Source organism: Trachurus trachurus, assembly GCF_905171665.1.
Source record: "Trachurus trachurus genome assembly, chromosome: 17".
NCBI classification, from domain to species: domain Eukaryota; kingdom Metazoa; phylum Chordata; class Actinopteri; order Carangiformes; family Carangidae; genus Trachurus; species Trachurus trachurus.
In genome coordinates, this window is record NC_139900.1 from 31,892,082 (window position 1) to 31,906,331 (window position 14,250).

The 14,250-nt window shown below is 42.8% G+C and overlaps 1 protein-coding gene across 1 annotated transcript in view; it reads left to right on the forward strand.

Moving 5' to 3' along the window:
- agap3 (ArfGAP with GTPase domain, ankyrin repeat and PH domain 3) overlaps positions 1-14,250 on the forward strand; it is a 111,787-nt gene that overhangs the window by 78,051 nt on the left and 19,486 nt on the right. Inside the window, exons 12-13 of the mRNA XM_083992269.1 lie at positions 3,262-3,411; positions 9,201-9,356. Of these exons, the coding sequence (XP_083848395.1) occupies positions 3,262-3,411; positions 9,201-9,356 (306 nt within the window). The remainder of the gene's footprint in view (positions 1-3,261; positions 3,412-9,200; positions 9,357-14,250) is intronic.

Genomic DNA, 14,250 nt, shown 5'->3' on the forward strand with positions numbered 1-14,250 from the left:
GCAGCAGCGGCAGTATCAGGGGTAGAGGGGGTGGTTGGGTGGGTTCTGGTGAGGGGAGGGGGGAGGCGGGAGGCGGGGGCATCTGGGCGTTGGTCGGTATGATGGTGGTGGATTACACACAGCCGCAGATGATGTGCTGCCTGGCCCACATTAGCATGAATGCTTCATTATCCCACTACTTGTACATAATGGCAACAACTCCACGGAGGGGTCAGGCCTCGTCACGGCTCATCAGCCCACTGACGGCCCGGTCTAAAGAGAAATGAGAAGCAAGGCAGCGCTGCTCCCCCGCTAATCCATCGCCTCTACTTAACACCCGAGCCCTGGATAGCCTGCAGTACACACTGTATGGCTTTTGTTATCTCTTTATACACATGATGATACAGGCGGCCAGAAATACTCATTATGGGGCTTTGTACTTTGCAAGTTTTTATTAGTTCTGACAAAAAATGTGCAGGAGTTTACTATGAAATATTGACGTTTTAGAAGTATGCAGTACTTACAGCACTTATCTATTACTGAAGTGAAAGTAATTCTACAGTTTACAATAAAGGTAAATAGCCCCATTCACTTTGAGGTTAGAAATATTATCACACAGCCTCACTGTGTAACCATATGGCTTCCCATCATATCATTATGTTAATATTACTTACATTAATGCATAAAAGGGTAAGAGGCATTTTAAAGTTGCAGCTGAGGTTGATGTGGAGCTAATTTTAACACCCTGTTAGTTGCATGCATTATATATTAAATCTGAAATTTCAACGTAACTCATAGCCACAGCTGTCAAATACACGAGGTGGTGTAAAACGTTAGTGAAAATATGATGGTTTTGAAGTATGAAGTAACAGAAAAACTCAAGTAAAGTAGTACCATACATTTGGTTGGTAGGACACTACTTACTTACACACAGTAAAGAAGCTGGAACCCCATTTCATTTTTTAAAAATTGTTAAGATGGAGTTAATGTGTTGATCGACAGAAGCTACACATCAAATTCAGCTTTGATGTATTCAGCAAATGTCAGGAAGGATACTGTGAACAAAAGATCATAATAAAAAGCTTTTGCACTACAGTGTTCATTACTAATTATTAAAGAAGTAATAAACACTCTCAAGTTAATATAGTATAATGTATTCATACCTAAGATGTCCTATTGCATCATAGTACCATTTTAAATCTTCTATTTGTTATTATTAACATGTACTACACTGAAATTAAATAATATTTGGTATGTTTGTGTGTGACCCTCACATCACTTTTGTGGACGTCTGTGGCGACGTCCTGCATTAAATCTGGTCCTAACTTGTAGTTCATCACTGTCAGTCCACTACGTGCCGGCGCCGGAGCTGGGAAACGTGCTGGTGTCAGGCCTGGCTGGAGCTGCGCGTACAGTGCGCTTTTAATGCCACAGGCTGATTATTTCTCCACTGTAATTACATTATCCTCCCCTTTATGCAGGAGTGGTCTCTGGGGACTAATGGATACAGCCATGTATAATTCATTAATCATTAGCATCCAATTTGACAATTAGACGTGATTGTTGAATTTTAAATATCAATCGAAGTTGCCTCGTAGTTACCTGAGTTTTTTTTTTTTTTTTTTCTCTCTTCTTTAAAGTGTCAAAGAGCAAAACTTTGGGGATAAAAATCGTGGACCCTTTTAATAGTAGAAAATTAATTTTGTTAGAGGAATCAATGTAAACAGTGATGATGGTGATTAAACATTTATTTGTATAATATCGGGTGCTTGGTGGGAAACAAAGCGACGCGTTACTGCAGTGATTGATAAATCATAGTATTAAATACTCCTAATTCAGTAATGATACAAGTAATCAGAGACCTTTTTATGGAAGTCATGAGCTGATTTTATGTGTCATTCATCTATTATTTTTTTCATAAACAAAGTTTCACATTTTTCTTTTCAGTATCCCCCTCAAAGCCTCGGCTCTGCCCCCGCTCCCCCCCCCCCTCCCTCTCCTCCTCCTCCTCCGCTCTGATTTCAGCATGCTAATTTAGTCAGTGCTCCTCAGCATGATTCCCTCGCTCTCTCGCCCATTCTTGCTGCGATTCTGCTCCTTCCCCTCTGGGACCTGAAGATTAATATTCCTGGGCCCAACAAGATAATTACTGATACTAATTAGACATGATTATGTGAATTTGATACACTTATTACTCTAGATAATGAGTAGGACATATTATCCTAACAAGCACCCGTGCCGCTTAGTTTACTTTACACACGACCCACACACTATATTTTCTGTTATTGTCACCTCAATCAGAAACTGATATTCTCTTGTAATTGTTGAACAAAAGGGCTTCATGTGTGATACCTGTAAGATGGGGAAGGCATGGTTGAGAAAATTACAGATGGCTCTTTATTCTTTTTTTCACCCTAAAACAAAACCAGTGAAATTTTAACCTTGCGGTCTTTAAGTCATTAAAATCTGATTATGGCGTTATTATCTTTGAAAACTTTGAAAGAAACTTTAAAGTTACTTACCGTGAAACTGTCTGCAAATTTCATTCATGAACAAGCCATTTTTTCCTTTGACATACAAAATATGTGTGTATGTGTGTTTTTTTTTTTCTTTTACAAAATCACACAAGTTAGCAACAAATTATTGTACATGACACTGTTTGCTGCATCTTAAAGCCTTAAGCTGTTAATCTGCTTCCCGTCACATCAGTGGAAATGTGTGGCTGAGTTTTTCAGAGTAGTTAGGATGTGTTGTAGCGACTGCTCATGAACAGGAGGGAAGGACCTCACATGGTGCAGCCTAGCCCATGAATTAGTAAAGAGAGCCAGGCGTCTGTGGCATGCCTGATTGGAAGTTAGGGGGAGAACGCCTGCTGACGCCAGTGGAGATCGATGTGGCAGTCAGAGGGATGAGGCGAGATAATTAGCGTTCAGAGTGTATCTTGTTAATTAAGGGCTAATTAGAGGCAGAGGCGGAGGGAGAGGGGTTCTGTGTGTGTCTCTGTGAAGGAAGGGAGGAGAGGGGGGGTGGGGGGTGTTGTTTGACAGAGAGATGTGCACAAATAAGGCGGCGGCAGCAGCATTGAAGTGTTGTGGAAACTACGGAAAAACTGTGAACTCAATTACATCATTATCACTTCTTTTACAGACTTTTTTTTTTTTTTCTCGCTCAAAAGGGAAACAAACCGTAGCAGGTGGAGTTAAGAATTCAAATGGCTGCAGAGAACGTGAGAACGTGAGAAGTCAGGATTCATTATTCTTGTGTCTGTCACTTGTTTTGCAGGCGCCACTCACTCCAACAGCAGCTCATCCCTGCAGACGGGCGGCTTGGTGTTCGGCGGCAGCAAAGACGGCATGCACCAACGCTCCTTCTCCGTGTCCAGCGCCGACCAGTGGAATGAAGCCATCAACACCAGTACAAGCAGCGGCGCCCGTAAGACCCTCCACATGTCCCTTACAAACCCCCCACACCCACCCCCTTTTTCCAAAGCCCTCATCATGCATAGTGCAGCCAAAATACCCACACATTACAAGTTCAGGCAATTCAAACAGACTGGATGGATCCGACGTGGAGGTGCAGTGGTGTGATGGAGATGCCATTTCCTTGGGTTTCTCAGACAGGTGAAACGAGCCTCATTTTCATGATTAGGTGATCAGGGCTGTGATCGCTGTGACCTTTTAGGGCTGCCGCTCTCTGATGGAGAGAGCGTGCTCAGAGAGGAGGAACAGTGAAGGTTAACTTTCTGCCATCGATGCATCTCCACTCACTGCCTTTGTGTCACATCGCACCTTGTCACTGTACTTGAGTAAAGTAAGATAATATATTCACCATGCATGCCCCCCCCCTCGAACACACACACACACACACACACCCATCCTGTCTTTACCTTCCATCTTACTCTCTGCCCCCCTCCTCCTCTCCTCCTCCTCCTCCTCCTCTGTTTTCCTCTCTTTTCTTCCGAAGAGGAAAATGAATGCTTTTCGGGGGTACCATTCATCACCAGTTATTTCCCTCTCTTTGTGGTTGGCAGTAAAAAAGCACTTAAATGCACATCAACAGAATAACAGTCATTTCCATGCATGTTTGCACTCTGGTAGTTCTCATTAGCACGGCGGCGGCTCCCCCCCTCCCCATGGGCTCCCAGGGGCCCCGGCAGTTTAAAGAGCGCACTTTATGAGCGCTGCTGGAGTCCAACTGCATGGCCCTCGTGGTTCCGCAGACAAGCCTGTCTCTCATTTGGAGCTGCCAAACGATCAATTCTGCCTGGACGCAGGCACTTCCATCACCCCCTACCCCTGTCTCCCATCAGCAGCATGCCCAAAGCAGAATTACTTAGATTCGTGGGGTCCTCAAATAAATGAGCGTGAGAGTGTGTGTGTGTGTGTGTGTGTGTGTTCTCGCTGAATATTTTTGTGTCGCTGTTTGTATGTGAGTTTTTTCCACGGAGCGTGTTTGCGTCTGTATTATAATGTGTGTGTGGGAGGAAAAAAGAGGCTCCATACTGGATGTTTGTGAACGTGTGTTCGGCGGCTGGTCTGCAGCAGGACAAATAGGAATTCCTAAACGTTGTGCACTCGTGGAAATAAGGTGGCTCGAATTTTCCCATTTTCATGTTTGCTAAATTGAAAAGCCTTTAATATTAACATAGCTCATTAACCAACACCCAGTATTCAACTAAATCAAATCCACAATTTGCTCCATTATTCTACTTTCTTCAATTATTTTCATGCTACTCTTAAGGTAACCACAAATGAGCTTGAATGAGGCAAATGAGCTGAAAATAATAGTAGAAACAAATGATAGATATGTTGTTCGTCCTTGGGAAAGGAGTGTGTCTGTAATCAGTGGATAGTCAGTGCAGACAGTTTAAGGCTGGTAATGTGCTGGGACACAACGTTACAGCTCAAAAACTTTCTCCGAACATCTTGTTTTTATGTCCCCGCACAACTGAAGAATCTGAATTAAAACAGGAAGATGTAAGGATATGTCTGCAGCGCGAGCCGGACGATCAGAAAATATAAACTTGATTGAAACGCGACGCTCTTATCTTTCATCCTAATGTGGCTTCAATAATCAATAGAGGGTGTTCCGCGGCGAAGGGTGCTCATGTTTTGCCAGTTGAATTGACTTGAACCAAGCCCAATCACTCCATTATCCTTGGTGAAGGTTGCAGGTTAACACAAAATGTGATTCTGAGATGCAAAAACAGCAGATTGATGATTCACTGGAGGATGAATGCATCTTAGCCAGGTAACCATTTCCATATTATTTAAAGAATGTCCTCATTTGTAAACCTATTGAGCAAAGGCAGAAGCAGAGGTAGTAACGTCTCTTGAATATTGAGCGCAGATTTTTGATTAAATCCTGGCCCAATTTTTCTATTGCTTGCATTCATAAAGACACTCATTCTTAATGCACCAGGTGCTTGTTTAGATTCTGCTCTCCTTGGTACACCTCAGTCTTTGAACCTGAATTAAAAGCAAGAGGTTCAAACCGTTTTCAGAGCAAAGTAGGACGGCTGATGGCGATAACTGAAATCATGGTCAAAGTGACTGCAATGAATCCAATGCTGTATTATTATTTTTATTTTTTTTAACTACTACTATTATTTGTATAATTATACCATAAAAAATACGCAATTACACATTACTTCTTGTAAAATACAGTTAATGACTAAGTGGAGACTAGAGCAGATATGATTAGTTGATAATTGATAATTAATTAAGCTGATCAAGAAAGAATTAATCAGCATCCGCCCAGACACTCAAGTCACTGCACTGGTGTTTCATTCTCCAGCTTCTCAGATGTGATGATTTGTTCATTTTATTTGTTTATGTTTATATTTACGTATGTCAGCAAACCAAATATCTTGTGGGTTTTTATTACATCTGTTGGTCTCACTAAACAAGAACATTTGCTACATTTCAAAAATTCAGACTAGAAAAAATCAGGAAATTAATTCAGGAGATGAATTCTTAATGAAAATAATTAGATGAGTATGATTTTTTTTTTTTTTTTTTTTTTTTTTAAGTTGAGTTTGGACACAGAGTATTACTACATCTTCATGTATCTGTGCTAATTATCAGAGTTTCATATGTGGAAAAGTTTACACCACTCGCTCTTTTCATTCTGTCCTTCGTTTCTTTTCCGCCCTGGGCTAATCTATATCTAAGTGCTTTTTATCCTCTTAGTTTGCATATGAGGACACAGGTAGTTAATGCACAGATAGCCTTTTCCCGTGGCACTGTGTTTTATACCTTGGCCTCCCGATGTGAGGGTGATAGCATGTGGGGCGTTTGATTTCGACGCCAGGCCGTAATGAAGTTTGACATTTAGTTTGGAGAGAGCAGCAGAGCGCGATCAGGCCTTGATTAGTACGCTCTAATTGAGGATAATAAGGGGGAGGCGGTGATTGTTTCTAATTTTTGCCATTAATTGCAGCCGTTGGTTTTGATTGAGGACAGGCAGGGCTGCCATGTCAAGGGGCCTGGCGGAATCATAGTGCTCCTCACCCGAAGCCTCTTGAATAACAATGAAATGACTCCCCCCACCTTCCTCTTCATCCCCCCTCTGCCTCTCTCTCTCACCCCTTTTTTCATTCTCATTCATTTTCAGCGTGGCATTGGTAAAGGCAGGAAGCTGTTAGCAGCCCCCTCTTTGTCTCACCCATATAGCCTTCATCCTGAAGCATGTTTAAACTGTCATCTCCGTGGTGGGAGTGCAATACACTGTAATCACAGGGTAGGCTGATACCTATTCTGCTGCCCAGGTGATCTTGGTTGGAAAGTAGGAGAGAGACTCCTGATCCCCAGTGTGCTTCATTACCCAGCTTGGTCCTGATGGCCCTCATACACACTAACAGCCAGCTAATAATGCCACAGTGAATTCTCGACTTGCAGAATCAGTCGATAATTTTCAACTTAAGTAAAATAATGTAGCATCGTTGCATTACATAAAACCATTAGGTGTCAGGTGCTTTGATACTGTTGCTCACTGGTGTGTCCTGTAGTTTTGTACCTTCCCTGCTCCTCCACCTTATGTTACTCTCTTCTTAAAGGCTGATTGGTCCAAACAAAGGGAGGTATATCACCCAGTGTATGTTTCAGGTGCAGGATGAGCAGGGCCAGGGTAATTTTCCACAACATTAGGGGCAGAAATTGATAATTAGAGGTGTTTATGACATGGTTGGGGCCCCTGTGGGGCAGCCCTCCCCTTTAACCTCAAGCGACATTAAACAAATGCTGGCTGTCACGTCGGAGGCAGGTTGGAGCTCAAAGTCTTCCACTCGCCATACGGAGCTGTGCTGACGGGACAGACGCTGGGATGGAGAGGGAGGAGGAAGCAGAGGGTGGGTGGTGGTGGTGGTGGTGGTGGTAGGGGGGGAGCACATTGAGGACCCCTGTGCCCCCAGCTGTCTGAGCCAGCTAATGACTCGTCTCAGGGGGGCTGTTGTAAGAGAGCAGGGAAATTGAAACAGACGCCTCGACTAGGAGCTGCTACATGTGTGGCGGTGTGCTGCCATTCAAAACACCAGAAAGCTTAATGCATGTAGCCCAAGCACCAATGTTATGTTTATTAATCTGATGACACATAATCAATATTATTATTTTTCATCACACTGCTTTTTCTTACTGAAGGATTAATACTTTTTTATTTTTTTTATTTAACAAATTAGATAGAGTTTTAATGAATTTGGTAATTTTCCCCTGTAATGACATTATGTACAATCAAGTCTTATCCTGATGAGTCTCTGAAGTTGAGTACAGACACAGAAGTGTGTATCTCAGGTGTTGTCTCCTATGTTTTGCCCACACTCAAACAATGCGTCCCCGGGCCCTCAGAGCTCCACTCTTCCCCCATGTTGCCATCTTCAGTCCCCTGCTGAGCCCATCTCCCTCCTCCAAGACAGCCCCATCTCCCTAAAGGTAATGACCGAATTAGGCCTAATGTTGTACACTGGCTAATGGCACAGTGCCGCACATTATAGCATGTGCAACTGGCAACGACAACAGCAATAATCCCTGAGCCCCTTGTCCTCCTGCACTCCACCCCTGGGGCTGGGACGGTGCACAGGGAAATGAATGGAGTTTGCCACACTACAATGAGCTTTTGATGGGAGACAATGGAGGAGGCTGCCAGCACCACACAGGGTGGTAAGAGGAGAGCAATATGGGGCCCATCTTCTGGCCCTCCCTCCCTGCTCCCCCCAGGCCCCTGGCCCCCACTCCCAGATTCATAATGGCATCCGGAGGGGGAAAGAAGGGAAAGTGATGTCAAATGTCAGGAAATCAGAAGGATGGCAAGCTGACAACTCCCTCCTATCGTCCCATGCCTCCTATCCCTTTGCCCAACGGTAGCACAGGTTAATATCACATTTATAAAATCACTTACAAGAAACAAAACCGGCTCTTAGCCCCCTGTCACTCTCAGACAGTCATATAGAGAGCTTTGCTGCAGGCTAACGTAGGTAACCATTTGTTCACTGATAGCCCCATACCTGTCCTTCACTGCCTCTAAAGCCGGAGTCACGCTGTTACTTTTGGAGCACTCAGAGCCATTTCCAACTCCTCCTACAGTGGACACATTTCTGTCACAAGTCTGCCCCTACTTTGCATGAAGCTTTCAACAATATCATTCATTATTCATTACTCAGTGTCATTTCACAATGATGCATAACACTGCATACCATTCCTCACTCACTGAAGAATTTACGCTGAAGCTGCCTTAGTGTATCTGTAAAGGAATAATTTCACACGTATCAAATTTATTCTATCCTATGCTTAAGCTTCAGTTATTATGAAAACAGTGAAAAAATTCAAGTATTTTATATTTGGCATTTCCATCTGTCTCCTTCTAGGTCTTTACTTATGTATTATAAACATAACAAAAAAAATACCCAGTTAACTTTAAGTTCAGCATTTTCCTTCATTTTTACTCCTAGATTTAGTTTAGTGCAGTTTGTTTATTATTAGTCTAAATACGTTTAAATGTTCTAATTTTAGTGGCTTCAAACAAAGTCTAGTAACCTGGTAATAATGACGCACCAATGGGGGCAGGTGTTCAAATAACTACTGGAATTCACAAGAGGCTTTCTCCTATGCCAAGCAGAAGCTGTCACAACGAAATAAATGATTAAAATTATTTTATAACCATAAAAAATCCCAAAACATTTATTTAAGATCAAAGAAATAATGTTTTTCCTCTTTTTCTTCTTTTTTCAGCCAATGGGATGACTGATCCTGCAAATTCCAGCATGGGCAGTGCGACTAGTCCTAAACTTGAGCCACCTCCTTCGCCTCACGCCAACCGCAAGAAACACAGACGGAAAAAGAGCACGGGCATCACAAAGCCAGACGGCTTATCTGCAGGCAATGAAGGTACAAAAAACTGCATCGCCGCATTAGCTCTGAAATGACCAAAACTCCTGAAACAAAAAAAATATATGTCCATTGGTTGCACAGGTGCCTAACAGGCCAGATGTTTGCATATCAATGTAGAGAGCTAGGATCATTTCCTATAGTGATGCAAATAGGGAAAAATATCACACATCAAAACATTTCTGAAGTGATTTATTTATGTTACCAAACAACACAATTAATGCTTCTTAGCACTGGGAAGCCAGTGAGGGATCATGTCTGGGGAGTTGCACAGGTGACTCATATTGGTGGGCAAACCAGAGTATTACACCATCCCAGTGAAGCTCCCAATCAACAGCTGAAAGGAAATGGTAAATTACTGTGTGTATGTCAGTGGATTGAAAGGGAACTGACCACACTGAGTAACAGGGTGAAAGTGGAAGATGATGAAACTTTGATGATCCACTTTGGGTTCAAAAACTTCTAATACAGATCAGATTTCTCCACTCACTGTGGGATGATCAAATAATCTTGTATGTTCTGATTGAATATGTCCATGAAGTGGATTAAGGTATGCAGTTTTGTGTCTCTATGTGGCCCCCCAACCTCAAAGCCCCCTCATTTCTTTTACCGGCGTATGAATGGGGCCCGATCTCCAGAAGCCGTTGCCCTCCTCAGCAGGGGAGTGGCAGGCAGCTCTCCACCCAATTAATAATGATTCTCCAGCCCAATGATGAATGGAATACCCTAATTGGACGGCATTGTGAAAACACTGAGACGCATTTCAGAGGCCATAAAACTGATGTCACCAGAGTGCGATGATCAATCAACAAGATTGATACGCTGGATAACAACAACAATGGCATTGACGCCTCCTAAATGGGGCTCAGCATTTATAATCATTACACTTTTTTATCATGGTCTCTGACAGCTCCTCTTTAAAGTCTGAATGGGTCTGTTGACCACATTGTTGTTTCGAGTGAACATCATCAGCATCTCGGAGATAAGTGCTAGTGTTTTTAGCGTGCTAGTAGCATGTGGTCACATCAGCATCAGTGGTACCAGGCACACCGAGCATCACCAGCTTTAGTTTGAGTTTTATCTTTCACATCTCTTCAGGTCTGATCTTTTTGGGAGACGTCCACTGCTTCAGTTTTATTTGACATTACTTACTCCTTTAATGGGTGTCTCCTGGCAGGATTACAGTCGTATATATGTATAGTCGTTTGCATAATTGAAGCCAGATTAGTCCTGGGCTTCCTGAGGAGGAAGTCTAAGAGTAATCAGACTGCAGGAAGCAGATTCTGAATGTCTCTCACGTCATCAAACATGCACATTGTTTTCTATCTTTCTCATTGTTCTCGGCGAGGTTTTCTATTAGCATCAACTTGTCTGTTCTGCTGAGTGCTCTGGAATACAGACGTATCACTTAAAATATTGGATTCACCCAAGTCTGGGCTGCGAGTTGTGTCTCCTGTTGAAAGAAAAAAGACGAGAGAGAGAGAGAGAGAGAGAGAGAGAGAGAGAGAGAGAGAGAGAGAGAGGGAGAGAGCAAGAGGGAAGGAAAGGAGAGGAGAGGTGGGATCCTTGAATAAATTGCTATCAGTTTGTCTCATTTACGGGGCAATCAGAAGCGTGCAATGCAGGCTGAAATTGAATTTCAGTAGTTGTGAAGCATCATAAATCAAAACAGCATGAGCGTCTTAAGGTGAAAAATCATTTTGGTCAACATAGAACGTGTGAGGATGTACCACGTGTAAATGTAGCACCACAGCACTTAGCAAGACTCTTGTACATGGCAGCTGAAACAATCTTAGACATATTTAACATTATTATGATTATGGAAGGCTAAATAACAAACAATGCATTTGATGCACCACTTATAATGTCCAGCAAATGCCCTCAAAAATCACACTTAATCATGATACTTATATGCGTTGGCTTTAAATTGCATTTATTTCACACTAATGTAAAGTCGTATTTATTTCAAATCAACTTAAGTCTGTATTTGGATTGTCCATGAATCCTGTGTTATGTCTACAGTGCTACACCTCCACCACTGGTATGCACAATGGCCACAGTCCCTAATATCCTATGCACTGTCAGAGCTGTGTGGTGTAATGAACTTCTCATGTGCTTAAAGAATGATGCAGGATGCATGGCGAGACAACTGACAGCCTCGTAATGTGTTTCCCAGCAGCCACCCGGCGACGAGCTCTCTCGGTGTGTCGCTCGCCATAAACCCACTGGAAAATCGATGGCCGATAAAGAGTTGTGTTCAGGGGGAGCCCCCTCTGATTAATGCAGACTGTCAGGGAGCATCATTAATGTATTTCTCTTTTAAAGAAAGTGTATCAAATGCTCATTGTTTTGGGGTTTTAACTTGTCCACTGTGAGCAGAAAGGGAGGTGCGGGGATGGAGGGAGACGGCGGTTGTGCGAGGCTCCTTCCTGATTCTCTCTGAGTTTTATGGATGAAGATATTTACTTGTGTGAAGGTCACAGAAATCAGAGAGAAAACAAGAGCCAAGTGTTTGTGAGAACGCTTTCAATGTAAAGGAGGTGTTTAAGGTCTTCATTTACATCTCCACAGCAGGATTTGATTTGATGCAATTTCAGAGAAAGACATCAAATTAAAACAAGTCTCATCAAAGTTAACGTGCATTCACGCGCATTTTGAGCACAAATGCAAAAGGGCTCGAAGAGAAGGGGCTAAAAGAAGAATCACTCGTATTCATATCTGAAGGCAGTTAACTTTAACAAACTCCAGTTTTTCAATTAAAATCTTTGTTGGTTAATAAACCTTATTTGATTAAGGATCCAATGATGGATTTTTTTAAGTACTTGTTGGTTTTATTGTACAATGTGAACTGATTATTTGAGCACTCCTCCACTGGATTGGGTCCAAAATTAGAGAAAAATAATTCTCATGTTTAGAGAAAGTGGATCGTTATAACTGAGTCTTATCAAGATGTTGATAACATTAGTTTTTATGTCACATACGTACCTGGGATGATGCAATCTGCCCTTATGAAATCAGTTTAAATTATATGGATCACTGGTAGAAGGTGACCAGAAAATAAACATGTACTGTGTATATTTACACACACGTATACAGTGGAAGATTTCTTAAATTAAATCTTGTGTTTTTCTGCTAATGAAAACTTTGTAAATAAGAGCAGTCGGGCTTAATAGTAACGAGGCAAACTGCTCGGCTCGCGTGCTTTATCAGGTTCATCAGGCATGAATAGTTTCAGCTCAGTCTTTGTCAGGGTTACAGAATAAGGATGTTGACAGATAGATATTGAGGGTGAGGATAAGGGGCATCATGCCCAAAGTTGTGTGGATCAATGGGGATCAATTACAAAGTTGCTACTAACTGGACAGTGGAAAAACTGGAATAAATTGACGGCAGTGATCAGAAATGACCTTGATGTATGAATCGAACTTTGTTCACTTCAACATTTGTTTTCTTTTATATCTTGTTGTTTAAGTTTTTATTTGTTGGTTCTGCTCTCAGATTTACACACCACAGAAACAATTAGTCGACATCCTGATGCACAGATCAACCTGAACAAGAGATCATGTTCCCTCTCTGCTCCACGCCACCGTCTATCATCGACAATGTTCATTTTGCACTGTGAGGCCGACTTAATCCAGTATCCTATTGTCCTGTACCTTAGTAAACTAAGGGTTAATATCCTCTGGAGTCCAGCTGAGGATTAGGAAATGGAGGTTTAACTGCCTGTGCTAATGGTGGGTGTTTATCTCAATACTTTGTTTTGTCACTCCCCGACTCGCTCTCATTTCCGAAAGCTGTCCCTGGAGCCTCCACTCCTGTAATGGCTTAGCTTTCTGAGCGCCACAGTATGGAGGGAAAGGAATAACAAGATTCTCATTTGGGCTCTATACACACTGCCCACAGATACATGTATAATTGGCCCTGTTTTCATTCTGCTCAGTTGTTAAATGCACTAGCTATTAGGGTAGCGGTACTGGTACTGATTTCATGTGTTTGTTTATTGTTGGAAGGTGTGCTCCTTGTTTGTTTGAGCGTGTGCGTGTGCATGGAAAAGTGTGCAGGAGTGTGTGTGTGTGTGTGTGTGTCAGATTGATAAAGAGTGTGCTCTATCTCTCTCTCTCTCTCTCTCCCTCCCTGCTCTCTTCTTTCTGAGTTTGGTCGTGGTTCCCCCGGGGCCCCTGTCGCAGTAATGGCCTGCTCCTGATTGCTCTGATACAGGTTAGGAATATTGGCTTTAATGATGTGTAAAATGAGCAAGCAGTGCCTGTGACATTTACAGATGGCACCGCCTTGGCCTGTTCTTCCCAACTGCTCGTTAATTCACGGGAACGGCGAGCACTTCTTTAAGTGACTGCCTGATGCATGCATACGACACAACAAAACACATCCTACACACCACAACAATAGCTCACCTTGTGTACCCCTGCACCTTGTCATCATTTCAGCCAAGTGTTCACACAAATGGATGAAAAAAAAAGGGGGGGGGGGGGAGTCCTCAAGGCTAAAAGCTGTTTGTTAAGTCCTTTCCAAGGGTCATCACCCTGGTCTCCAGAGGATCTTTTGAGAGGCTTAGACAGAATAGATGCGGTGTTGCTGCCTGCTGTATAGACAGCACAGCTGGGCTCAGCACCAAACCCCCCCCAAGGTGATAATCTGGTGCGCAGGTTCCTCGGTGGTGCATCTGCTGCACATACACAGCGACAAGGGGATCGCCGGCCTCACGTCACCTGCTTTCCAGTTTTCCAGTTTGATTTTCAGGTCAAACATGTATCTGTATGATTTACAGCACTGAGACGATTTTAGAGAGGAGAAAGATCTTTCTCTAAAGGCAGCAGGTCAGTGGTGGAGGAAGGACACATCAAGTGAAAGCTCTGGCGATCATCTAAAATCTAAA